The sequence below is a fragment of the Atractosteus spatula genome, chromosome 22 (genome assembly GCF_055471065.1).
Source record: "Atractosteus spatula isolate fAtrSpa1 chromosome 22, fAtrSpa1.hap1, whole genome shotgun sequence".
Taxonomy (NCBI): domain Eukaryota; kingdom Metazoa; phylum Chordata; class Actinopteri; order Semionotiformes; family Lepisosteidae; genus Atractosteus; species Atractosteus spatula.
The window spans coordinates 1,373,265-1,400,199 of record NC_142727.1 but is presented as its reverse complement, the minus strand read 5'-3'; the positions used below and the strand labels follow the sequence as shown (position 1 = coordinate 1,400,199).

Sequence of the window (26,935 nt, the reverse complement as noted above, 5' to 3'; positions counted from 1 at the left end):
AAGGACAGGACAGATAATTGTTAAAAAATCCCCAAATACCCCAAGCCTTCTTAAAACGTGAAACTGTTTGCTACTTGTCTAATAACTCTGCTTCTCAGTGAGGAACAATGAAGAGTGAAGAGACAAGGATCGTGTCCAGGAATCAGCAGAGGAGTCCCAGCAGATGCACAGTCTCTCTCTAACATGTCTTTCCTCCCTGCGAGATTCTTACTCCTCCTCAAGGCAGGAGAGGGGGCTGGGGGCTGCCACACTCACACAGGATCCCCCACACAGATCCAGGAGAATGTCTCTTCACATTTCCGGGAATACACAGTGAAGACATCCCCACTCCAGTATCCACTGGCACAGTCCCCATCAGAGTATCCTGTTTTAACTGTAATCCTATGAGAGAGAAGCAGATTAGACTCCCTGATCACACAAACACCTCTCTCTCTTCATCTCCCTCGGCTGTCTCCATGAAGATATCTACTAGACAACTAGACATCTTTGCGAGCTTCCTCCCTAAGCCAGGCAGCTATAGCTCATCAGTTCTAAAACAGTCTCAGTCCTTGACTTACAAAAAGTCCCAATATCCACTCCGTCATCCCCATCTCTCCCTTTGGAGTCATTTGCGTATCAGAGGATCTGCTCTCCATGTTTCCAGACAGCTTCAGCTTCCTTCAGCTTTAAACTGTCACCTGACCCAATGTCTTACAGCAATTGGTCATGTGACTGAAGATGGCAGGTCATTCCCCACAGCTTTCTGGGAAGTGTCTCCATATCACTACAGTTCAAGGTAATTACACAAACCAGTCCAAGTAAGTGTGCATCTGATCACTTTGTGTTCATTTTGTTTTCGTAGCTTTTCAATTTTAAAATTTCTACAATGCAGTATTTACTGGACACAACAAACACATAACACAATACACTTACACATCTTTGTTGAGTTCTGTTCCATTGGCCCATCTCCAATTTGACCTGCTGTCCTTTCTCAAGCCAATCCAGTAAAAATAGCCTTCTACAAGACTTCCCAAGAAAGTCTGTAAAAACACACAAAGCAGGTCAGATCGCACAGCAATCACATTATCGGGGCTTTAGGTCACCTATCAACTGGGAGGGTGGAGATCTAATTTTCCTGACCCGAGAGCATGCAGAATTCATGGTTTTGTTTTTCTAGTGGCCAATTAACTTAATCTCACCCAGCAAGTTCCTGAAAAAGTCAAGATTTCAACAACATGGCTGTGTAGTTTGTTCCCCATTCCCGCTACTGATAGAGAGAGAAGTTGACAGAACAGGAGATTCTGGTGTGAACTGGGTAGCGTTTCTTCTGGGACGGAGATGTCTACTATGTGAAAGTATAAGGAAGAAGTTGACTGTCAGTAGCAAAACTACCCTGCTGAGTTTTATAATAGAGAGATCTAGTTGGAACACAAATACAAGATTTCACTTTGCCTAGTGTTGGGCAGCATTGTCTGTGATCTGTAAAACAATGGTGTTGTCCCAGAGCTGAAATCTCATTTACTAATGATCAATATCCAATTGAAATATTCACTTCCTTATGAAAAATGTACAGTAGGTGAAGTTCCTGAGTAACACTGAAAGATGGAGGGATGGATGTTTTCTGGAGAAATTAAAATGTAATTTGTAATACTGAAGTTTTTTCTTTGTCAGTATTTGTACTTTTTCAAATTACTTTCCAGTGAAGCCTCTCTCACGCAGTGTGGCTGCAGCAAATCTCATGTTCTCACCAGCTCCCTCTTGTCCTCAGTCTCCAGCAGCTGAGCTCCCGCTGATGAACAGAAATGACTGGCAAACTCCCAGGATCTCTGGTCTGTAGAGACGTAGTAACATCTTCCACTGTCTCCCCCCTTCCATCCTTCTGGACAGCACTGCTGCTCTGTACAGACAGACACACAGGAATCACTTGGATTAATACTGACTGAGCCTCAGGGACTCATCAGGACTCTCCTCTGTACAGACAGACACACAGGAATCACCTGGATTAATACTGACTGAGCCTCAGGGACTCATCAGGACTCTCCTCTGTACAGACAGACACACAGGAATCACCTGGATTAATACTGACTGAGCCTCAGGGACTCATCAGGACTCTCTGTACAGACAGACACACAGGAATCACCTGGATTAATACTGACTGAGCCTCAGGGATTCCTCAGGACTCTCCTCTGTACAGACAGACACACAGGAATCACCTGGATTAATACTGACTGAGCCTCAGGGACTCATCAGGACTCTCCTCTGTACAGACAGACACACAGGAATCACCTGGATTAATACTGACTGAGCCTCAGGGATTCCTCAGGACTCTCCTCTGGACAGACAAACACACAGGAAATCATCCGGATTAATACTGACAGACCCTCAGAGATTCATCATGACACTCCTTCGTACAAACAGACACACAGGAAGACATAGGACATCCTGCTGGATTAATACTGACTGAGCACCATGGTGTCATCAAGACACACCTTTTTAAAGACTCTCTCCTTTTTTATGCATTTCATTCAGTTGAATTGCTGAGTTAATGTACTGTTTCTTGTGAGGGCACAGCTGGTCTAGGCAAAATGGCCGCCTTGTCTGGACCATCTTCCCCAGAAGCCTTTGATGAACGTGTTGCTGCTGCCCTCAGTCGGGGTGAGTCGGTAAGTTCAGTCAGCCAATTGAGTGAGTGACATTCTGTACGAGAAGGCCAATGGGTTCACCACTGACCTGGAAATCAAGAACCCAGAAGAAATGGAGTGCTTGACTTTTGAGAGTCCATGTGGCTCCAAAGCTTTGTTTACGTTGAAGCTGTTAAGCAGCTGGTTGCCTGGCTGGGTAGTAAGACTCAAGACATTTATCCAGGAGCTCAGGAAGGGCATAGGCTTCTGTTTAGTTTATTATTTTGGTTTCAGTAGTGGTTGTGTAAATTAATTGCACAGTTTGAAACTTATTGCTTGTCTGGGGTGTTTGCTGGGCGCCCACCAAAAGATCACCCACTTGTCCCAGAGCTGCATCATGTCTCTCTTGTAGTTCTGCAACACTGAGACTTGAACTTACAGATGGGTCAATAGCAAGTCTTTGCATAATTGTAACTGATCATGAACCTGAGGCTCTCATCCTCATGATTAAGAGTGTCTGTCTTCCTCAAATACTTCTATTATTAACAGTTCCAGCTCCTGCAGAGACATGGAGTCAGGAGGCTGCAGTCCATCTCAGAGAGAGTTCCGCACTAGTGACATACACAGCAGGACTTCCTCAGTAGTGTGGAGGACAGGTTCCTTCCTCACAAGACAGCATTGTGAATGGCCATGTCAAACACTTCAAAGACATTTGAATTCACTATTTATTTACTCTGCGTTGATCACAGACTAAATCTAAAGAAACACTTATTCTTCTCCAAATATTCCTATAGGATCTCTCCCTGCTCCCAGCTCTACTAAAGGCCCATGTGTTCTGTGTCAATACAGATCAAGACCAAATTGAAAACCAACTCTGTCCAAGAAGCAAGTTTTCTCACTCCTCTCTGCTGATATTTCACCCTCCAAACTTCTCACTGTCCACACACTTACTTCTCCCCCCAGTAGAGAGGTCCACACAGAAGATTTCCACACGTTTCCTGTATCTCTCTGCTTCTTGCCTGAGTTTCTCCAGCTCCTTCTCCTTCTTTTCCAGTCTGCTCTCACAGTCTGAGCTGTTCTGTTTCCACACTGCAGAGCCCAGAACACAGAACATTGTTTAATTAACCAAATAAATGTGTTTCTCTGTCCACTTATACATCAGCTGCCTGTCTCTGTCAACATAATCTACCAGTCACACTAATCCCCTGGTCTGTGCAAAACAGGTTATCTCCTGGTTTGTGCAAGTAATCATCTTATTTGCTCAATTGTACTAATTGCACAGATAAGAACAAATACAATCAGAGTTTTAGGCCTAGTTGAGAAAGTGTGTTTGTCTTGATGAGGACAGTGAAGACTCTCCAGTGATAAGAGCACAGCGATCCACATAGGAAGCAGGAGCTACACCAGACAGCTCTCCTGGGGGACTGAGAGATGCAGGAAGTGTGTGTTCCTGCAGAGTCTTCTGTCCTCATCGAGACAGCCTGGGGACGCAGCACGAGAGCACACAGCCTGTTGGGATGTGTACAGAGAGAGTGGAGCTGAATCCCAGGGAGGTTGTGATGAAGGTTTACAGCACACTGGTGAAACCCCCCCGTAGGACACTGTGCTCAGCTCTTGTCATCGGGATATAGTCGAGAACCATGAGACACAGTTTACTTGGTGAGCAGGAACACATCTTGTGATTTGGTCTGGTACAATGATTTAGAGTTATATTAAAGCCGTTATGAATAACGTCATTCCAAACCCACTGCCCATGCATTACAATATGTATGAGGAAATCTAGTAAAACACTACAGTACCCATGAGCCTATAGGACTATTGTGTCACATTATCTGTAATCCCTTCCTGTCTCTCCTAATAAAACACTACTTTTAGCTCATAGTTTGGCCTATAGTATTGAAGAGCAAATATCAAGATATTTATTAGAGCCTAGATACTCCATGCTTCACACCTAGATACTAATGAAATGACAGGAGCGACTATCAGACTTACAGACTGTCCCCAGGGCAATGACTGTGACCAGTAAGACACACACTGTGACTCCCAGGCTGATGGACACACAGCTCCTACTCCTGGACTGTCCTGGCCAGGGAGAGAGGGAGACAGGTGAATTCTCCCCACAGACTGAACACAGCAGGACTCTGAGTGGCCGGGGAGGTGGAGCTCAAGCAGACACTCTGACTGGAGCTGCAGTGTGTCACTGGGACTGACTGTGGAGGAGGGCTGTGAGCAGCTGAAGGCTCAGAGTGAGACACTTCAGGTGTTGAGGCCAGTAAAAGTGATCACTTAGCAGTCAAAATTCTTGTCCTACTCTGTGGTCTGTGACAATTTGATTAACTAGAAGTTTTGTTCAAATGTTGACAAAAGACAGAGAAGAAAACAGGCAAAGAGAGTGAAATAAAAACAGTCAAGGAAATAGATCAGAATAAAATAGCACAATGCAATGGTTGAACAGATCAGATAAAAATTTACAGTAGAACAGTTACACAATTAATACACAATATCGATGGGAAAAAAAATTTCAGTGTCTGTGTCAGTATATACTGTAGATGTATTTGTTAATCAGCATCAAAGCTAGTTTATGGTTCTGTTGTACTGCATGACAGTACAACATTGTGTCAGAGTGTGAGTCTATCAGCATACAGTATCAGTACATCAATAAATCAGTACAGTAGCAGTATGGCTAGTGCTGTACTCACTGTCTGGCTCTCCTCTTGGCTCTGTCCTTGGTGTGCTCACAGTTTCGTACGCATCCTGTGTTGGACTCTGTAGCCCAATGTACTCTTTATATGTGTCCATTGATCGGACCATGTGATCCGGGTGCCGGTGAGGCCGATGGACACTGTTTCCGACTGAGTCTCTGACAGGTCAGAGTCAAACTGAATGGCTGGACAGAAAAAGGGAACTCATTCACTTCCCCTTCCTTTCCTTATTCTTCATTTCCCCTTTCTCTTTGAGATGGACTGGCACAGCCTGAACAGAGGAACGTCTCCACACTAGACTGAGAGGGAGAGGGACAGAGAGACACCATCACGCTCACAGAGGCACAGAGTGAGAGAGGCAGAGAGACAGCAGGAGAAAGACAGTGTCTGCCAAATCTCTGTGTCCATTCAGGCAGTTAGAACATCTCTTCAACTTCTCACTATCAACTGAGCACAAAAATGCCATCTACTGTATGCTATTTCTAATTGCTCAATTTAAAATCTAAATGAGAAATTCTGCTTGATAACAAACACAGATGATAAAATGAAAACACAATAAACCGAATTTCATACTTTAAAAGAGGTGTACAGCCAACACTGTTTGTCAGAAACACAGTCCATGCTCATTATGAGCAATTAGCATGATTAAATCACCACCTGATAGGTGTTACAGAAGAGGCAAATTCCTGATCTGTCAGGGAAACTGAGAGACAGTGGGCAAGAAATTCAGGAGCCTGCAGGCCAGTGAGTGACATCAATGAGATGTCATCTTGGACCAAAATCCAAGATGTCAACCTAAAACTTTGAAACAAGTATTTAAGATGAAGATCATTAAGGATAAGAGATTAAATTAAGAACTTACCCTGTTTTCATTATAAGACCTGCTCAATCCTCAATTTATGATCTTGTTTTTTTTGTGCTCTATTCACTAAACCATATGTCTAATTTGTTTGCACTACAATTTCTGTATTTTCGGGAATACAGATATTAGGTAACCTGTCTATGTATCAAGAAAAGTTTTAAAATGTGGGCCTTGTGAAATTGAAGTGTGGATGCATCTAACTTGTTAATATAAAGAATACAAAACAAATTGTAATAAATTAAAATAAAAAATGAGGACGCCACATTCCTTGGTCTCTGCAGAATACTGTAACTACAGCTCAACTGGGTTCATGCAATCCTGAAAGAAACTGACAGAGATCATAAGGGAATAAGCTGTCTTGATTAACTGGATGATGAATATTTTGCCCAAACAGTTCATTTGGTTGATAGTGTTCCTGACTAAAACCATTTGTGAGACTGAAACCAAATCACCACTGGAAATAGAGAAGTTGAGATGAGCAACATGACAAACAACATAGTGTAGCAACAGAGACCAGAACTGCCATTATCTAGATATATTTCAGGGAGTCAGACTTCACCAAGAGGGTCAGACGACTACAGTACCATAACCTTTTTGCACCTTTGTATCATGTGATATTACCAGTACAAAATATCCAACCTGAGATAAAATAAACAAACTGATCTTTGTACATCCGGACATGCACAGGGAGTCTCAATCAGTGACGCTAACCAAAAGGAGACTATAAAACGGAAATTCACAAACCTCCTCCTTTTCATTTCCTCTGTCAGACAGGTTGTTCTGATATGTCACAGGGTGGCAATGTGACCACTGTTGAGCCCGATCTTTCAGAACTTTAAAATCCTGCAGAGCCGGGCCTGGTCGCTGCAAGTTTCTGACAATATGGCTGGACAGAGAGAGAATGCCAGTGTCTTTGTCAGTACACAGTTGTAGCTGAGTGACAGTATACCATTGTATTAGAGTGTCCCTGTATCAGCATTGTACTCACTGGCCGGCTCTCCTCTTGGCTCTTCCTCTGGTCTGCTCTTCAGAGATTCATTCTCCTCCTGAGTGTTTCTCTGTAGCCCGGTATAAATGTCCATAGATCTGACTGTATTAGCAGGGTCCAGTGAGACGTCTGGACACTGGGTCACACTGACTCTTTGTCAGGTCAGAGTGACACTAAATGACAGGACAGCAAACAGGAACTCAGAAACCCCTTCTCTTCCTTTCCTTCTTCCTTACTCTCTCTCTGAATCTAACCCTCTAAGTGATGGTGAGACAGAGGAACACTAACAGTCAAACTAGACTTACGGGGAGAAAGACAGTGAGATAGCATACCATACACAAAATTAAACACACTAAAACTAATGTTTCAACAGAAATGTGAGCATAGCCAAAACCGTCTGTGGGAAGCCCATCCTGAAATCCCAGATTCCACAAGGCAGCAGATGTGGCTCAGTTAGAGATCCCAGCAGTGATCTCAGGACGGTGGAGGAGACTGCAGAACCCGGAGACTCTACCAGGAAACCGAGGCAGAGAGAGCGAGTTTCCTGAACAGCTCTGTGTGGACTATCGCTCACACACAGGGGCTCCTGGGAAGAGCTTGTGCTGTGGACCAGCGAGCAGGAGTTGGGACACATGCGGGAGAGCAGGTATTCAAGCAGCCAGGATCCTTGGATTTCTGCATAGGATCTGTCAAGGGAAGTGAGAGACAACAGACAAGAAATTCAGGAGTCTGCAAGCCATTGAAAGGTCATAGAGACATCATGCTGGCACAAAATCCAAGATGTGAACCTTAAACTTTGGACAAATAATTCTTCTGGATGCAGATCATTAAAGTTAAGAGATGAAGCTAATAATTTACACTGTTTTCATCAAGAGTCTTGATAGACCTATAATAAATACTTTTTGGACTTTCATTTTATTGCTTGAACTTTTCTCTTTAAGCAATCTGCAGTTCAAATAACTTGCCTTACATATCAGGGAAGGTAATAAAATGTAGAAAACAATTCACCAAATCCGTATTTCTTTAAGAAGGTTTCCTGCAGGAAAACTACAGCCCAATCCTGAAAGAAACTGACTGAGATGATGAGACAATTCTTTATCTTGACCAGTCTTTATCACTCTGTAGCATCAGCAAAAAAGCATCCGACCTGTGTATTAACTGAGAGACAACAGACAAGAAGTTTAGGGTTGGAAGAACAATTCAAGATGGAGATTATTAAAGTTAAGAGAAGAATTTAAGAATTTCCATCCTTTTCATCACTTTGGTCTTGTACTTTGTTTCCTGAACTGTCTCTATTTACAAAATTTAATAGAATCATTGTATTTGCATAAATTCAGATTTCAGATAACATGGACTAGGTATCAAGAAAAGTATTAACTATTGTGCATGATAATTTACAAAATGTTGTATTTGAATTTTTTATTTTTTATTTATCGCTTCTTTAGCAAATCCAAAACTGTAAGATTACATAAATATATTTTACCAATGACGTCCCTTCAAGAAGAGTCCCTACAGTAGAACTAGTCAAAATGAATTCATTCAATTCTGAAAGAAACTCACAGAGATATTTCAGGGAGTGAGACATCACCAAGAGTGTCAGAGAATTACAATACCCAGAACCTTACCATTCTTATCCAATAGCAAAGATGCATCAAGATGGTGTATTAGAAACAAAATAAAATAACAAAATAAAAACATGGATTTTATCTGTATACAGATCACACAATCACATTGAGATTCAATCAGGGCAGAGTGGCAATAACTGAAAGAATGCAGAAACTCACAAATCCTTGCCTTCTCCCTTCCTCAGTCTCTTCTTTAGCAGCTATGGCAGCGTGCCATGTGGTGGCAGTGTTGACATACTCAAATCGGAACTTGCCAGAACTTGGCAGCTTTGTAGGACTGGGCTTCTTCATTACTGGGATGGAGAACCAGGCTATGGCTGGTGTCTGACCAGTCAGGGTGCATCCTTCCCTGTGTGTCCTGAGAGTAATCTTGAGCTGACAGACTTCCATCATGACCTGAAATCTTGGCCGTTTCACCTGCCTTGAAGACTTGTGCCAGCTTATAACTCATCTCATTGAGGAACGTCTTCATCGTCTTCAGGAAACACTTCTGAGATCACATGATCAGTCACCTCCTCCCCCCCCTTATGACCACATGTATAGAGAGCACTGCGCTTCTTGAAATGACATTTATATACTTTTTTCTTTATTTTAGTCTTTTATTCAAAGCAAACATGAAGTCTATGCTTTTGGAAGCGTTACATACATTTAAATGAGGGGTTATCATAAACCACAGGGTTATTTGCGAATTTCAATTTTCAAAAGAGTTAGGCATTATGACTCCAATGAATGTAGAAAGGCGAAACAGGTTCTTTAAGGAAGATTTTATATTGAAATGCATGTCTGTGGTTATCGCTGCACTGCTGTGTGAATTCAGAGTTTAAATGCACTGGCTCAGTCACTGAGAGCACAAGCTTATTATTTAAATAATTTACATCACCCTACATCACCATGTCAACCAATACTGTCATCAATGGCTTTTTATTTCTGTGTCTATTCCTTTGTATTTATCTTGAAGCACTTGTGGTTGGTAATGAACCGAAACACACCAAGCCTGGAGAGGAGAAATCTATGTCAACAGGGACTTTTACAAGTAATTGTGCTGCAATCAGCTGAGATAAAGATGGCATCCAGCCATGGTTACTGATTTTTCCAACTCCATCTACCCTGTGAGATATTTCTGGAGTAATGAGTCGCCACTAACCATTCTGATCACCACTCAGTTCAAAACAGATGAAGATGACTTGTTAAGTGGTCTTAATATTGGCGTATCCACCGGTCAGCAGTGACCCCCCTTTCACTGATTGCAATGTTTTATTTCGGGGCTCTTTGGAATGCTTGGTAATCACACACATAGTACTGTATATAGTCATAACCCATGCATCTGTGTTTTGTAAAAACACAGTAAAAAACATTTAGTAAAAAAAATGTTTCAGGTCTTCTTAGATGATTGCTGGTGCTTTTACTCGAAAACCAGGCTGATCAGCTTATTAAGATTTAGGAAGAGGCACAGAAATGTTCATAGATGTGGTACCTTCTTCTGGTGAAGGTTCTGACTGAACTCTTAGTTCTTTTGCCCAGTAGAGAGTGGGAACAGGAGATGGATAGTGAGGTTCAGCACCAAACCGAGAAATGGGAGTCTCAGGAGATGTTTCCCATTCAAACACTTTCACTAACTCGGGCACACAGTCTCTCATGTACTTCTTCAGTCTCCCTCATGTCCTGATCGCAGACTGTGGAGGCAGCCACACTTCCTCAGACTCCCCCTCACAGATCCAGGGATAAGGTTTCGTGCACAGAGCTGCAGAAAAAGAGATCCTGTTCGAAGTCCGGATTCCTTTGGCACATTTCCCACGATCATACTCAACACCGTCCTGACTCACTGAGCCCCTGTGAGAGAGGAGAGCAGAGTCACTGAGACAGTCTGGTCATCCCGGTGCACAAGATTATAATCAATCTCCCCTTACAGAGGGCAAGAACAAGTGATTGTCCCTCTGTGTTTGGGGGAGCTCTTCGTACAAGACTCCCATCATCGCTGCACTTACATTGCTCTGTCCAGAGGTCTGCCATCCACCCAGCTCCACACACCATCCTCCGTCCTGCTCAGGCCAATCCAGCTGTCATAGCTTTGTATTAGATTCCTCAGACTCATCTGTAGAGAAACAGCTCATGTCAGTTCAACATGGACACAAAATATCACACTGTGTCTGTTTTTGTGATGCTCTGTTCCTCACCATTTCTCTCTCATCATTGATCACCAGCAGCTTAGCTCCCACTGATGAACAGAACTGATTCGCAGTCTCCCAGGATCTCCGGTCAGTAGAGACGTAGTAACATCTTCCACTGTCTCCCCCCTTCCATCCCTGTGGACAGCACTGCTGCTCTGTACAGACAGACACACAGGAAATCACCTGGATTAATACTGACTGAGCATCAGGGATTCATCAGGAAATCCCCTTGACTTAATAATAACTGAGCATCAGGACATCAAGACTCCACATCTCGTCCATTATAATCACCCACTTACGTCTTTCCTGAGTTAAGGGATCCACACAGAAGATTGTCTCCAGCTTTTTCCTGCATCTCTCTGTTTCACTCTCATGTCTCTTGGACTCATTCCTGTATCTTCCAGTTTCATTCCTGTATCGCGCCAGTTCCCCCTCCTGCTCCTCCAGTTTGCTCTCCCAGTCGGTGCTGGTCTTCCACACTGCAGGTCACACCCACAGGTCAGTTGGTCAACTCAATTCAATTACTCACTGAGTGTCTAATTATACTGCAAAAGCCCAAAATAAACTCCAATGTAAAATGTTGCTATTTATTTGAAAATTATTATTGTACATTAATTAAATTTTCATTATAGATATTACCTTCACAAATTAGGCTGGTGTTTATTCTCTTAGTGCACTAGACAATGGGTTCTGTCCTTGTAGTTTGCATGACTCATGGGAATGCCTATTAAGTAGGCTGATCATATTGTTTTCTATCAATCACTATACAGTACACAAGTACCCTGAGCCCTTTATTAATATCAATTTTCTGGTTCATTCAAATTCTACACATATTTCTAAAGATTCTTTACAGAAAGGAGAGTAGTACCAGTGCAAGTATTAGTGTCACTCTCACACTACTTCATGTGTGTTTGTGATACACAACCCCTGTACGTAGATGGCCAGCAGGAAACAGCCCATAACAACACAGGTTAAAGTACCAAGAATGGCCAAATTATGACACTCTGGTGAGCCCTTCCAGGAAACCACAACTCTGAAAACACATCTCTGCAAAGGTCTCTCCACTGTGGTGAAGACACCACAGAATGTTCCTTTCTACAGCAACAAAGAAAACAGGATATGTCTGCCGCCTAAAGTGACTGGACCTCACAGCACGATGCCAAGATCATTAAACCGCAAAGATCTGAGGATTCCTTATTGCTGAGCCTGTCGAGTGCTCTACGACACACAGACAGACATGAATTAGAAAGGCATGCTAATGACAATCCAGAGTCATAAGAGACAGAACAGACTATCATCAGATCTAGGATAATTGTAAATGTTTTGTGTAGATATAAAGGACTATCACTCACAGACGGTCCCCAGGGCGATGACTGTGCCCAATAAGATACACACTTTTACTCCCAGGGTGATCAGGACACAGCTTCTGCACCTGGACTGGGCTGGAGAAACAAGGAGAGAGGCAGCTTTAAGTGAACTCAGAAGCAACGCACCTACTCTGGGCTGAGAAAGACAAGGATTATGGGAAACGCAGCGCGGTTTATGGGAAATCCATCAGGACTCCAGTTTGCTGAAGCAGCAGGAGAGAATGAGCAGCCGCCCACTCAGCAGATAACAACTGAGAAGATCTCTCTTAACAAGAGAGTTCCTGTAAGCCCGACCAACCTCACTGACGTTCATTGATTGCAACACATAGCAGGCATGAAAAAAAGCACACCGAGTCGGATGTTAAATAAAACCAAACACGAGAAATACTTTTGAATAACGCATTGATAAAAATTATATGCCATAAAAAGCTGTTACGACCCCAAGTGTCTAGGGGTAAAGGGGTGTAACATTTAGGATAATTCTTTTGGAAGCAGGGGGGTTTTGGTGAGGGACTAGGAGGCGTGATAACAAGGGTAAGGAACTAGAGTGGTGCCAAAGGAAAGAAAATAACAAACAAAATGGAGCTGGCTAGGACAGTGAGGGAAAGCTAATCTGACTACAAAAGAAAACCTGAAACAAACGGTCTTCGGCGTCTTCAACACCCTAGCTAACCTGCACTGACTACCCAAAACCATACAAGACAAACGGCACTCACCCGTACTAAACCAGTGTACTAATACAAAATCAACTAAGTGTGTAAGTGTACCCAACAACCTAAACTAACCTTATATACAGAAGTTCACACAGAAACACAAGTGAACCAGGAATACAAATAAGGGAAAACAAGAGTAATCAACAGGATTAGGGTACAAAAGAACACAGAAGTTGAACATGTAACACTGGGGCAAGGTAATGGCAAAACAAGGATGAACACACAAACAAATGAAAGTACAAAGAAACTAACAAAAAAACCAACAAAACAACAAAGCCGAAGCTATACGAAAATAAACACACACAAAGCAAAACAAACCAACAAACGAAGCCGAAGCAATAACCAGAAGCAGATTATGAATTGTATCATAGTATAATATTTCGTACTGTTATACAACATTACAAATATGATAAGAATATAACTGTACTGTATATGAGAGATGATGATATATTGATAATACTAATAACCAATAATAATAATATAACTGTCTAATTGCAAGCATTGACTGGCCAAGATCAAGATGGAAGTTATTCTACCTATGAAGATGATTTTGAATGATCTTTGCACAGATGTACAGTTAATGACTGATTATTATTATTCAGTTTGCTGCTCATGTGTGTCATTGATGTTACGATTAGGTAAGAATTTCCTTCTCATAGTTAAAAGAGCAGTTGGTTTCAGGGTATTTCAAAGACTCAGCCTTGCTTGTACGATCAGTGATCGCTGAAATTAAATTTCTCCACTCTATCTCACATAAGCTATGCCATTGCTTGGAGGAAACTTCGTTGCTAATATAGCATCACAATTCAAGTGTACTGCAGTGGCCTTGTAACTGTGTATGACTGTCCTCAGTCATTTTTTTCTGTCTATTCCACAATGTGCCCTTAGACAGGTTACAGACAACAGAATCAGACAGACAGTATCCCAGTTTTACAGTGCAGCGGACAGAAAGTATCACAGTTTTGCAGTGTAGCAGACAGACAGTGTCACAGTGTTACAGTGTGTACAGGCAATATCTGCAGTATTAAACTGTAACAGTGCCCATTTAGATTAAACTCACCATAAGGAAGTCCTGGCTGAATCGGAGATAAGGTGATACCTGGGTCCTCATTTCTGGAAACTCTGGAAAATTTGATGTCAGCATATGTTACATCATCTGCCATTGTCTATCTAATTATTTCTCTCCATTTAGAAATCAAGACCATCTCTCTATCAGGGAACCTCTCTGACTCTCAGGCTCATTCCATTTCTGTCCATCTCTTCCTTAGTCTCTTTTAATCTCACTGCAGCGCAACCTGAGTTAGAGGAAGAGACACAGAATGAGGAAGAGACAGAGAGGAGGGGCTTCCTGTATTCTAATAGTTCAATTTCACTATGACTCAGTGTGAGTGTCCAGCTGTCTCACTGCCAGAGACTCAGTGTGAGTGTCCAGCTGTCTCACTGCCAGAGACTCAGTGTGAGTGTCCAGCTGTCTCACACTGCTAGTGTACTATATAGTGTGTAATAGGTCACCTGTCACTAGTTCTCTCCAGTTGAACCACTTGTAGACAAATTGCCCTTGATCTGACAGTGTATTACTCACCACAGTCATCGCTATGGGAATAGTCTTTGAGTCCAACAGTCTCACCTCCTGTCACCTGTTCTTCGAACTCCAGCATCTTTAAGACAAACTGTTAATTCTGAAAAATGTACAGGCGTATGACTGCTATTCTTATCTTTACGCTTGGGATGTTAGAGATTTATTTCTCAGTAGGACGATATGGTCATACCATATGAAGGCTGATTTAAGTCTCTAAATGATTCATTCAAGTCATCTCCTACAACAACACTTGTACTCTGAGGTGAAAATGTAGCTCTGTTATTTTATAAAAACATAATAAAGGGTGAAATGGCAGTGGGGTACAGCAGTGAGCAAGTCTCTCAGTGTGATACATATCAAACCACAAATCTGTTTCCTGGATATCTGAAGTTCGGTATTTTTAGCTCTCTTGCCAGAGTGAGTTTCCTACGTCAAACAATGCGTGTGTGATGGTGATTGTGGTCGTGACCTCTACACTGCTCATGTAGGAGGAGAAAGACCTACGTACCTCACCGCTGGGAAAGATGGAGCACTTTTCATAAAGTATGAAAAACTTAATATAGTCAGAAGGAGCACGTAAAAACCTTTCCAAAATAACCACAATAAGTAACCGAATGAAAGACTTTGATGCTTAAAATGTTAATGAAGAAAGCGGAATACTGTTGTGTATTTTTTATTTGAACTACCACTACCAGCCAGACATACTGGAGACATTATGCTCCTCTTATTTTTATGCTCAGCTACCACAATTTCCCTTTAGTTGTAAAGTTCCATATTAATATTCAATATTAAGCAGATTTAAACATAAACAGTAAAAAGATCAAATGAAGCAATTGTTGCACTAACAACCAATGCACCACAAGTGCCACCTGTCGGTCATTTTGGCCAGCCAATCACGTGCTGTGGTATTCCGCGCTGATCTGCAGATAATTTCGCGCAATACTTGGTTTTACCTCATGTTTGGAATGGCTGCATCCGAACCTCACCGCTGGGAAAGATGGCCTGCTGGGATTCGTCAAACAAACGTAGCCCAGCACGTTTCACTGCTGGGATCTGTGCAAATGCCTGGAGCAGCACATCGAGTAATTGGATCGCTGTAGCTGTTTTCACGTCTGCCTTCCAAGCAAACTCTGCTGACGGCACTTGGCTTTGCAGTGCTGCTCTTGCAAGTCTGAACTTTTAAAGAGTTTGCACGCTGGCCAGTTAAACGAACCTCTCGGTGCATTCTCTGCAAGGTCTCATGTACTGTAAAAAGAATTCTAATGATGTAGAGTATATATGAGCATATAAACCGCATGAAGGACCCAGTTGTGTTTGCAGTGTGTATATATGTAACTGTTACCATTAAGATTTCCGTGACAATATCTAGCATTCATTGCAAACAGGCCACAAGAAGATCTTACAACACTAGGAGTAAGAGGTGGCAAGACCTCTTACTCCTAGTGAGGGTCAGGGTGGTTAACAGAGTAGACCAGACTTCCCTTTCTCCAGGAAGAATCTCCAGCTCCTCCTGGGGGATTCACAGGCATCATATATTCTGTAGATATAATCCCACCAAAATATCCCGGATCTTCCCAGTGGGCCGTTCCCGGTACACCTCCATACTTAGCAGATGAATGAACCCCTCAGCTCAATGAAGAGGAAGCCCAGCAGCCCTATAGAGAAAACCCATTTCCAAAGCTCATATCCACAATCCCACCCAGAGCTCGAGACCACGGATGAGAACAGGGACATAGCTCAAAAGCTTCATCCGAAAACTCAACTTTCACTTCACCACCGTAGGTCGGTACAGCGTCTGCATTCCTGCAGCTATAAATGTTATTGTAAATATGAACTGAAAATAAACAGTCATTCTATCTAACAAGGAAGCAGGATCCATCCCACAGTTTAACTGCTCTAAGTTAATGGCCTGAATATTTGCACATGAGATGTTAAGAGATATATCATGGCAGTTTGGTTTGCGTTGTTGTATAAAAGATAAAATTAGAATATTTTCATCTCACTCACAAACACACCTGACACATTTTCCATGAACTGCTGTCGTTCGGTGATCTTGAATCAGCTAGCTTCTGAAAACCCGCTGAACATAGATAGGTGGCGTCCGCGATTGTAGGACTTTCAGTCTGTCCCCATGGTAGAAACGTGTCCTGTAAGGGACGGACCATGACGCCTGGACCAGGGCGGGACAGGAGAGACGCTGGGGGGGAGGAGTCACAGCAGAAAGCAAGCGCTGTCGTTGGTGCTGCTGGGGAGGTGAGCCAGCCGGCTGGAAGAGCTTCTTCACCGCAGAGCTCTGAATAGGTCAGGTGACGGAACAGCCGCCCACTCCGAGCAGGGCTGCCGGTAAGGCTGACCACTGAGAGGTGAGAACGGTTCTGCGCTCTGCAGTCTGAGCGCCGCTTTGTCATGAGAACGCTTGCAGAATAGGAAATGTCTCTGGGACGTGTCTGACTGCTTGTTTACTAGAACACAGCTGGCTGAATCGGAAATGCCCAGCAGTAACAGATCTTGACCCAGGAGTTATCCATTGCAATGTAATCTATGAAGAGTTTCGCCCCATGGCTGAATGTTGTCTTCTACCCTCAAGGGTGACGTGCTCTGTGTAAGTGCTGTGTGCATAGTCACACAGTGAACACCGCGAATCCTTCTGAGAGACCGAAGGAAACTGAAAGAGCTAGGTCTCGGAAATGATCTGGAATGGAAGACAGTCCTGCACTGCTCCAGCCTCTCACACACAGCAGATACACACTCGGTGCTCCAGTCCTGCACTGCTCCAGCCTCTCTCACACAGCAGATACACACTCGGTGCTCCAGTCCTGCACTGCTCCAGCCTCTCACACAGCAGATACACACTCGGTGCTCCAGTCCTGCACTGCTCCAGCCTCTCACACAGCAGATACACACTCGGTGCTCCAGTCCTGCACTGTTCCAGCCTCTCACACAGCAGATACACACTCGGTGCTCCAGTCCTGCACTGTTCCAGCCTCTCTCACACAGCAGATACACACTCGGTGCTCCAGTCCTGCACTGCTCCAGCCTCTCACACAGCAGATACACACTCGGTGCTCCAGTCCTGCACTGTTCCAGCCTCTCTCACACAGCAGATACACACTCGGTGCTCCAGTCCTGCACTGCTCCAGCCTCTATCTCACAGCAGATATACAATCAAATCCCTGCATTAATTTTCAAAGGCGTTTTCTCCTGTCCCTAACTTGCGTGTATATGGTGAGTGTCTGAACTCAGGTAGGTGAGTCTCTTGGATGATGATATTTTTTTTGCTCATCTAAACAGGGCAGCTATTGGTCACTGGCAGGGAAAGACCCGATGAGTCTGTTTTAGATTATGAAGACTGTTGTTTACTCATCTCCAGAAGACTGTAAAATCGATATGTGCTTCTTTTTCTTCTCTGGGGAAAAACAGAATGCATACAGACACTTCACATAGAAATAAACTCAGGTTTATCACATGATGAACACAGACAAGACTACCAAGGAAGAGAGAGGGAAAACAAAGGCTGTGAGAAGTGTTGGCCGCATTTTGGAAGTGCCAACAAAAATGAAAAACATCAATCAAGCTCTTCCTTGGATAGTGTAAGAGCAGGGGGAATAAAACCAATCAAAAACACAACTGACAGTGTGGACTGGTTCAAAGCACTGAAAGTCAAGACAGATGGGCAAAATGGTACAAAATGCCAGGAGGCTCGATGATTCCTCACTCAACTCTCTGCCCAGACATGTACCCTGGTGTACAGAGCGTGATGACACAGTGAGGGCAGAGTGAAATAAAAGACAGAGGAGATTGTTTGTCTTTCTCCTTCACACAATTTCACACACTCCCTCACATACTTCTCCCTCATGTCCTGATCGCAGACTGCGGAGGCAGCCACACTTTCCCAGACTCCCCCTCACAGATCCAGGGATAAGGTTTCGTGCACAGAGCTGCAGAAAAAGAGATCCTGTTCGAAGTCCGGATTCCTTTGGCACATTTCCCACGATCATACTCAACACCTTCCTGACTCACTGAGCCCCTGTGAGAGAGGAGAGCAGAGTCACTGAGACAGTCTGGTCATCCCGGTGCACAAGATTATAATCAATCTCCCCTTACAGAGGGCAAGAACAAGTGATTGTCCCTCTGTGTGTGGGGGAGCTCTTCGTACAAGACTCCCATCATCGCTGCACTTACATTGCTCTGTCCAGAGATCTGCCATCCACCCAGCTCCACACACCATCCTCTGTCCTGCTCAGGCCAATCCAGCTGTCATAGCTTTGTATTAGATTCCTCAGACTCATCTGTAGAGAAACACATCACAGTCAATCCAACATGGACACAAAATATCACACCCTGTCTGTTTTTGTGATGCTCTATTCCTCACCATTTCTCTCTCATCATTGATCACCAGCAGCTGAGCTCCCACTGATGAACAGAACTGATTCGCAGTCTCCCAGGATCTCCGGTCAGTAGAGACGTAGTAACATCTTCCACTGTCTCCCCCCTTCCATCCCTGTGGACAGCACTGCTGCTCTGTACAGACAGACACACAGGAAATCACCTGAATTAATACTGACTGAGCCTCAGGGATCCCTCAGAACTCTCCTCTTTGCCAGTCTATAATAATCACTCACTTCTCTCATTATTAAAGGGGTCAACACAGAAGACAGACTCCAGCTTTTTTCTGTACTTCTCAGTTTCTAGCCTGTATGTCTGTGCTTCACGACTGTATCTCTCAGTCTCATTCCTGTACATCTCCAGGTGCAGCTCCTCCAGCCCGCAGTCTCTCTCTGTGCTCTTCCTCCACACTGTAAATTGCAAAACAGGGAGCTCAGATATAGTGCACAATTGTGGACCTATCTATACCCGTGATCACATGGGGCAGAATACAGAACACTGACTGTAATACAACCACTGGCAATATCATTCAGGTCCAGTCGCTCATGTTCACGTGACATGAGCATATGTTGCAAAGGAATAAGTAAAGGTTGAATCCATGCTGAAAAAGAGATGAAAAGAAACAGCTGTGGAGGCTTCTTCGAGCTTTACTTGTTCCTTTGCTGCCTACGCATGCTGACGCAGCTCCCAACTTGAGCTACATGATTATATGTCTCTGCCTTACATACTACTGTATAAAGCACTCTGAAGAGTTATTTAGAGCTTAAATGCACTTCACTGGCAGCAACTCATGTGAGGCTAGCCAAATTGTAAGGGATTTTGTCATTGGTACAACACCTTTTTATACAACATATCACATAAAAATGAAATCAAGTCTATTTGGACAGTGTTGTCTTGGAATTGCAGGGATTCTCATGGCCTGACTGGACAGCAGGAGTCCAGTGTGCTCTCGGTCAGTTCAGTGTCCCCCGTTGACTGGGAGACTTGGGAATTTCAGCGAGTCTGACAGGGCAGCAGTGTCCTGGAGGTATTCTCTCTTAAGGCTCCTTATTGTTTGAGTTGTTGTTTTTTTAAACCCATCTATGTGTACAAAGCTTCCTGCTCGATACACAAAATAAAACGGTCTGAAACGCAAATGTTCCAATATTCTCAATTCCACGCTGTCCGATATAGAAATGACATTGCAACACGCGTCTTATCGGCACGAAATATCTCCTGCGACCTTCGCTCTCCCCCTCGTGCGCCTTGTTGCGTAATAACGCGCAACGCGCCGTCTCTTCTTCTCACTTCCTGCTCGTCGCCACGCGTGCGATCGGCAAACCACAGAGCCCCCCCCGCGGAGCGGGCGCCATGGCAACGGGGCTGCGAGCGCGGAGAGTGACCAACTGCCTCCGCCAGCCCCTGAGGCCCCCCCGGAAGCGCAGCCCGGCGCGGGGCGGAAAATCGCGCAGGTGCCGCCGTGGCGCGGCGCACGTTGGCAGCTTGAACGAACTTCAAGCAGGGACCTGCGTCAGCATGCGTAGCCTGCAAAGGGGACAGGTCACGTCAGTGCCTGGATGATCCGAGACGTGGACAGGCACGCCTGCGGGTACAGCATATGGCAAAGGACAGGATCGCTGCATGACGGAGCCCAGTTCATCTAAAACGCACATCAGACGGCATATTTCCCTCAGCAGTTTCCCTCAGGGGATTAATAAAGTATCTATCTATCTGTAACAGCTGCTGCACTTACACAGCACTGCCATCGCGCTGACCAAGACCGCCGAGATGCACACTGTGACTCCCAGAGCCAAGCAGGCACATCTCCTGCTGCTGGTCCGGCCTGTGGAGACAGAAAGACAGATTAACACGTCCATAGGAACTGATACTGTAGGACACAAACAAACGACAAACAGAGAGAGGAGCAAGGATACATCAGCTTCAGTACACACCTGCAGACAGTATCACAGTGTTCCAGTGCAGCAGACAGGCATTATCACACTGTTCCAGTGCAGCAGACAGGCAGTATCACAGTGTTCCAGTGCAGCAGACAGACAGTATCACAGTGTTCCAGTGCAGCAGACAGTATCACAGTGTTCCAGTGCAACAGACAGACAGTATCACAGTGTTCCAGTGCAGCAGACAGGCAGTATCACAGTGTTCCAGTGCAGCAGACAGGCAGTATCACAGTGCTCCAGTGCAGCAGACAGGCTTTATCACACTGTTCCAGTGCAGCAGACAGGCAGTATCACTGTGCTCCAGTGCAGCAGACAGGCAGTATCAGTGTTAGAGTGCAGCAGACAGGCAGTATCACAGTGTTATAGTGCAGCAGACAGTACCTGCAGTAGTTCAGTGTAGTATGAGCATTGTAACAATGTAGAGCACAGTTTCTTACAAGGTGCTACCAAAATAAATCTTATGCTTAACACATCTACAGTATATACGTCTTCTACCATTGCTAACTCAACTCAGTTAAGAGAACAATGAACAGGAACCTGGATCCGTGTTCTTAAACAGCATGTTGAAGTCTGTTACAGAACCCTAACGTTGCAGTATGCATCGGTTCATCAGAGTTCTGATCATTAAGAGTGAATCGGAAAGTGCACATCTAAAAACTGCTCACAAAACACAGAAGTCAAGCAACATGTGCGCAGGGAGAGAACTTAACAGCAAGTAGAATAAGAAAAGCCCACCTGGTTCACTAACTTGCACTCAGCATTTCTATCTTAGTTTGTGCACTTTCATAAACTGGTCAGAAACTGATGAAAACATCACTCCGATGAAACCAGTGGCCCTATGGAAGAGGAGTGGTAGGGGTGGAGTGCATCTCCACATTGCAGAGATCTGGGGTTCTTTCCTGCTCAGGTTTTTTTAGGGTGTCCCCCATTACCTGTCCCCCCTTCTTAGACCTGAGAGCTCTTTATCAATTCATCTGTTCCTCCTCCTTCTCTAGTGCTGGGATTGTGTTTGCGCTGTTGGAAACCAACATGGGATGGATCCGGTCCTACCTTTGCCGTGTTTTCTCTTCCTCTGCCCCCTGCAGATGGTGCCAGATTCCGAATCTGTGTAGGGAATTATGGAGAGGTGAGGACTGTACGCTGTAGTCTCCTGTAGGACCGGAGAGGCCTGTTGCTCCCCCATCCACAAGCAGGTGGAGCCAGGTTGGAATTCACTGCTCTGGGTCCTGGTCAGCAGTGGCTCCCTCATCAATTTGGTGACATAAGAACGTATAAAACTACATCCCTCTATAGCAGGAAACTCCCACTCTGGACCCGCACCAATCCAGCTGTTCTGTTTTTTTTCCTTGTAGGTCACTATCAAAATAAACAACTTCTAAGGAATCATTGAGACACTAGTTTCTAAAGATATGGAACAATCCCATTGTAATCGATTAAACAGGCGATGTGTTACATGAAGCCATTTGGAATTCATCATCAGCCCTCAAGGACTATAGGTCTCCCATCTGAACACCTTACTGGTTTGATTCATCAATAACTCACACATGTTGCCCGAGATTAAAATCGGATGACCTACAAAACTAACCAGGGTTAGAGATTCCTGTAGTGACTGGACCAGGACCAGGGTTATAGACCGCTGAATGGAACTCTACAGGACCAGTTTTGGAGACCCCTGCCGTACAAGAAATTGGAGGTCAACCCAAGCCCCTTAGCTACTAAATTTTGTTTCCTAGCATCTAACTGCTTGAAGGATCTCATCGAGCTCTTCATTAAAGAAGCCAGGGTGTTTTTGACTGGATAGATTCCCACTACCCTTTATGTAAAGAAGTGCCTCCTCTCAGCTTTGAAAACAAATAAAACCGACCTGTTTTTCTGAGCCAGCTTATGTTTGCACCCATTGATTCAACAGGGCTGCAAGTAGGAGGAAACAGGTAGCAAACGTGATAGAGGAAGACTTGATATACAAGAAATAAAAACAGAGGAGCAATCCTCAGAAAATTAAAAATCGTGACCCACAAACATATTTACAATCAAAATACTGCGGCAGGTAAACTAGAAAACGACCTTTTGCCTTCCCCAGAATCTGAGAGGTGTAGAAAGAGAGATCAAAGCCTCTGAGGTTTGCTTCATCTGCTTTTATGTTTGTTGTAGCAGCTCTGAAAAGGAGGGCACTTTCGGCCATCAGCCTTGAACACCATGCAATCACAAGTATTAGTTGAGAGATGGCTCTGACAATGTCTTCCAGACTTAACTGTCGTAGGTTGGATCTTAGACTTTCTGACCAATGGATCCCAGAGAGTGAGGGTGAGTGGTCTATAATCAGGATAGCTTTGCTCTTCCCCTATGTCCTCTCAGGGCTGAGAGTTGTTCGCTATTCTCTCTGTTCTGTATACAGACGGCTGTAGAAGCCCTTTTGAGGACAGACCCTGTGATTAAGTTTGCTGACAACTCTGTCGCTGTCAGTCTCTTCCAAGGCGCAGATCATGGGGCTGCAGGGGATTATTTTGTCGACTGGTGCACCAAGTCCTCCCTTTAAGTTAACGTATCGAAAACCAAAGACAGGATCATCGATAATAAAAAGGCAACTGGCGGCTGCAAAACCAACAGTCAGCGAGGAGCAAGACATTGAAATACAAATGACAAATATTTTGGCACTGTGGAGAGAGTTTTTGTAAACATTGTACATACTGTACGTTTGCTGCTGACGCTGCAGTATTTTGTAAGGTGGACACGCAGAGCTGGTGTGGACTGGAACTCTCCAGCAGAGACAGGGGCTGCTGTGTGATCCTGTGCTGTGTTATAAGTGTTATAAGTAACCAGCTGCGTTAATAAAAAGTGATCTTTGGCAAATCGGGAAGAGGAAGATGAGGGTGATCCTGGAACACGGTCAATCTGCTCAGCACAGGGAAGCGTGATAGCCGACAGAAAAAGATTAAAGCGCTGTCCTAGTGTCATCACCTTGAGAAAATTACACCAAGCACCTCTTTGTGTTCTACTCCCCTGCACGTGTCTTTTCTGAGGAAGCGGAAAAAATGTCTCCAACAGCAATGTTGTTGATTACAAGCTGACCTTTCAGAAGAACATGGCTACCACATTTAAGAAGAGCCCACAGCAATGGCTCTTCCTGACGATGACAAATGACTTTATTCCTATACAACTATCATTTGGTTCTGCCCTGACATTCACTGTGGTAGCCTGGGTGGGTGACCTTAATACATGCAGTAAAAAGGAAACTGAGCAGGATTGTGAAGGTATCCGGCACAATCACTGGTGCACCACAGCTACAGCTTTCAGACATTTACATCAGACAAACAGTGCAGAAGGCTAACAGACAGTATACTGTATCCCAGGACTGTCCTGACCAGCCCTTGCAGAGCGAATCTGAGCTGCTCTCATCATTCCGACTCCCTAGATTCAAAGGCAATAGAACTAAGCCATCTTTCCTTCCCACAGATGTATTTGATTTGAATTGAATTTATTTTTAGACGGATTTTTTGTTCTTTCGCATCGTACTGTAAATATGTCTCTTGCTTCATGTTGTGTTAAATGTATGGCGTGTTATGTTATGTCTTTTACCTGCCCGTAAAGCAAATTTCCCATTTAGGACAACATAGTAGTACGTAAGTCGCAGACAGACAGCATCACAGCACTCCAGTGCAGCAGACGGTATCTCAGTGTTATAATGTAGCACACAGGCAGTATGACAGTGCTACTGTGCTGTAATCAGACAGGGGCTATGGTGACGATCTACTTACTGTGAGCAGGTCCTGGCTGCGCTGGAAGGCGGCCCGTAGTTTGACCATTCTTTCTTGCAGCTTTGGAAGATTTTATATTAGCATACACATCAATTTCCGCCATTGTCTCTTTCTTTCTATTTCGCCTGATCGCTGTGTCTCATCACCATCTCTGATGTGTCCCTGTTTCTCTCAGCACGGTCCCGTTCAGTTGAAACCTCCTTCTGTCTGTATCAGAGACAGAGCGACAGAGCCAGAGCACGATGAAGACGTGAAGAGGGAGGGAGGGGTTTATGGCTTCCTGTGCTCTGTTTTCTGCCATGCTGCCTTAGTGGAGACTCAGTGTGAGTGTCCAGCTGTATCACTGACAGAGACTTAGTGTGATTGTCCATCCGTCTGACAGAGACTCACCGTGTACAAAATCTGGTTAGAAGGAAGACCTCTAAATACTCTGGACTAGACAATCTAGTGACTAGAGAGCTGAGTGCAGGAATATATCAGCGTCATTGCTATCATGTTGTCTAAGTAAGAATTCAAGGTTGAAATCCATCAGAATCACACACACTGCTGACCTAAGGAAATATTTGGTCTTTTTGAGAAAAGCAGGAATTGACGTTCAGTGTCACCACCTCAGAGTGGAGCTCACAAAGCAGTGAAAAAAGTATGAAATATTAAAACAATAATGAAAACTTCAAATAATATTTTCATTTACCAGAGCTACAGTACTGTTCCAAAGACAGCCTGTTCACTGGATATCTTGTAGACAGACACCAATTCCCAAACAATCATCACACTGACAATTGAATCGACCATCATGCCTCAGATTTCTGTGTCAAAATATAATTGCACTCAGGAGGCCAACTCAGAACATGTTACACACAAAGTTATACACAGTTCAGCTCATGCCTTTTGCTCATTAGTAGTTAATGTCTGTCTGTCTCATCCAGCTGTTCCCTGACAGAAGCTGAGTTATCGGCTTCAGCAACACGGCTGGCAGCTGGTTCCACACTCCCGCCACCATCTGTATGAACAGCACCTCCTGTTGTTGGTTTCAAACTCACATCTGGATAGACATCCCATTAGAACAGACACCCCCAATGAACCCCATTCTCCCCCCGATTACAAACACAGCGCTGCCCATTGGTCTGAAGATGCCAGGACCACCCTAGTAAAGCAAACAGCCAGCTCTGCATTTGTAACAGTCAAGACAAGAGAATGTACCCCTTCCAGAAAATCCCAGGTCTCTTCACACTGGATTTTCTTTTCCCTTGATCACCTTTGCAGTCTAACAAGCCGAGGAAGAAAACAAACTGGACCGAAACAATCCAGGTGAAAAACAAGTCCTGTTCCTACAGCTGAGAAGAAACCTTACCTTTTTACACTCTTCAGTCCTCGATGTCTTAAATCCAAGTGAAATCAAAACACTCTAGTCCACACAGACAGGAAAAATCCATCCAGCAGATGCACTTCTTTTCACTCCCATCTTTGAAAACGGAATTACAACAGGCAAACAGAAACAAAGCAGATTCCTCTGATCACTAAACCAAGGATTGACTTCACCTCTGACCCGCTTCCCCAAGAACAATAGGTGAGGTGGGGTTTCCCAGTCCTCAGCACAGGGGCTCCCAGGAGCTCCTGGCACCTGGGCTCGGAGGCCACGCCCCCTGACAGGGAACGAGGCTGGTGACCTATGACCTCCAGGCTGCACCAGGGCACAGTCAGTGTGAACTCACTACTAATGTCCGATTACAGAAGAGGCGCTTTTCAAATGACAAAGGATAACATTGTGTTTTCCACACCTCGGGCAGGTGTTCTGAGTTCTCGGGTGCCTGTCATTTGTGTGAGCTCAGGCATGGGGAGAGCATGTGGAAATGTGAGAGAGGACAAGATTGTATCTCTGTTGAAAGCGAGAGAGTGACAGGTGGGAAAGATATGCTGAAAGAATTCATGAGTGAGAACGCACCTCTTCTGGACTGTGTGTAGCTCTGTGTAGCTGTGTCTCTGTGCTGTACTAACACTGTGTAGCTGTGCCTCTGTGCTCTACTGTAACACTGTAGCTGTGTTTCTGTGCTGTACCTTAACACTGAACTTGAACTTGAACTTTATTGCCATATGTAACCGGTACTGGTACAATGGAATTCTTACTTACAGAAAGAAAGTCTCTCGATTGTAAAACAAGTGTAAAAAACAAGACAAAGTGCAGACAGTGCATCAAGACAATGTACAAACAAACTGTAGACAATGTGCAAGTAAACATGTAGACAGTTTGAATGT

General features: G+C 44.3%; 3 protein-coding genes across 3 annotated transcripts; all 3 read right to left on the bottom strand.

The window, feature by feature from the left end:
* Positions 1–246: 246 nt before the first annotated feature.
* LOC148816441 (killer cell lectin-like receptor subfamily B member 1A) lies at positions 247–5,399 on the bottom strand. Its single transcript, XM_088940187.1, has 6 exons — positions 5,300–5,399; positions 4,593–4,682; positions 3,552–3,689; positions 1,728–1,876; positions 913–1,019; positions 247–381 (listed from the first exon to the last, which is right to left on the bottom strand). Exons 1-6 carry the CDS (start codon positions 5,397–5,399, stop codon positions 252–254), a joined length of 714 nt encoding a protein of 237 aa, XP_088796313.1. The 3' UTR covers positions 247–251.
* Positions 5,400–9,355: 3,956 nt separating this feature from the next.
* On the bottom strand, positions 9,356–14,307 carry LOC148816440 (C-type lectin domain family 6 member A-like). Its single transcript, XM_088940186.1, has 6 exons — positions 14,086–14,307; positions 12,298–12,387; positions 11,245–11,424; positions 10,952–11,100; positions 10,763–10,869; positions 9,356–10,607 (listed from the first exon to the last, which is right to left on the bottom strand). Exons 1-6 carry the CDS (start codon positions 14,186–14,188, stop codon positions 10,433–10,435), a joined length of 804 nt encoding a protein of 267 aa, XP_088796312.1. The 5' UTR covers positions 14,189–14,307; the 3' UTR covers positions 9,356–10,432.
* Positions 14,308–18,047: 3,740 nt separating this feature from the next.
* LOC148816439 (C-type lectin domain family 10 member A-like) lies at positions 18,048–24,902 on the bottom strand. The gene is made up of 7 exons (XM_088940185.1): positions 24,683–24,902; positions 21,978–22,031; positions 20,723–20,812; positions 19,227–19,400; positions 18,977–19,125; positions 18,787–18,893; positions 18,048–18,631 (listed from the first exon to the last, which is right to left on the bottom strand). The coding sequence occupies exons 1-7, from the start codon at positions 24,783–24,785 to the stop codon at positions 18,457–18,459; spliced, it is 852 nt and encodes a 283-aa protein (XP_088796311.1). The 5' UTR covers positions 24,786–24,902; the 3' UTR covers positions 18,048–18,456.
* Positions 24,903–26,935: the final 2,033 nt, after the last annotated feature.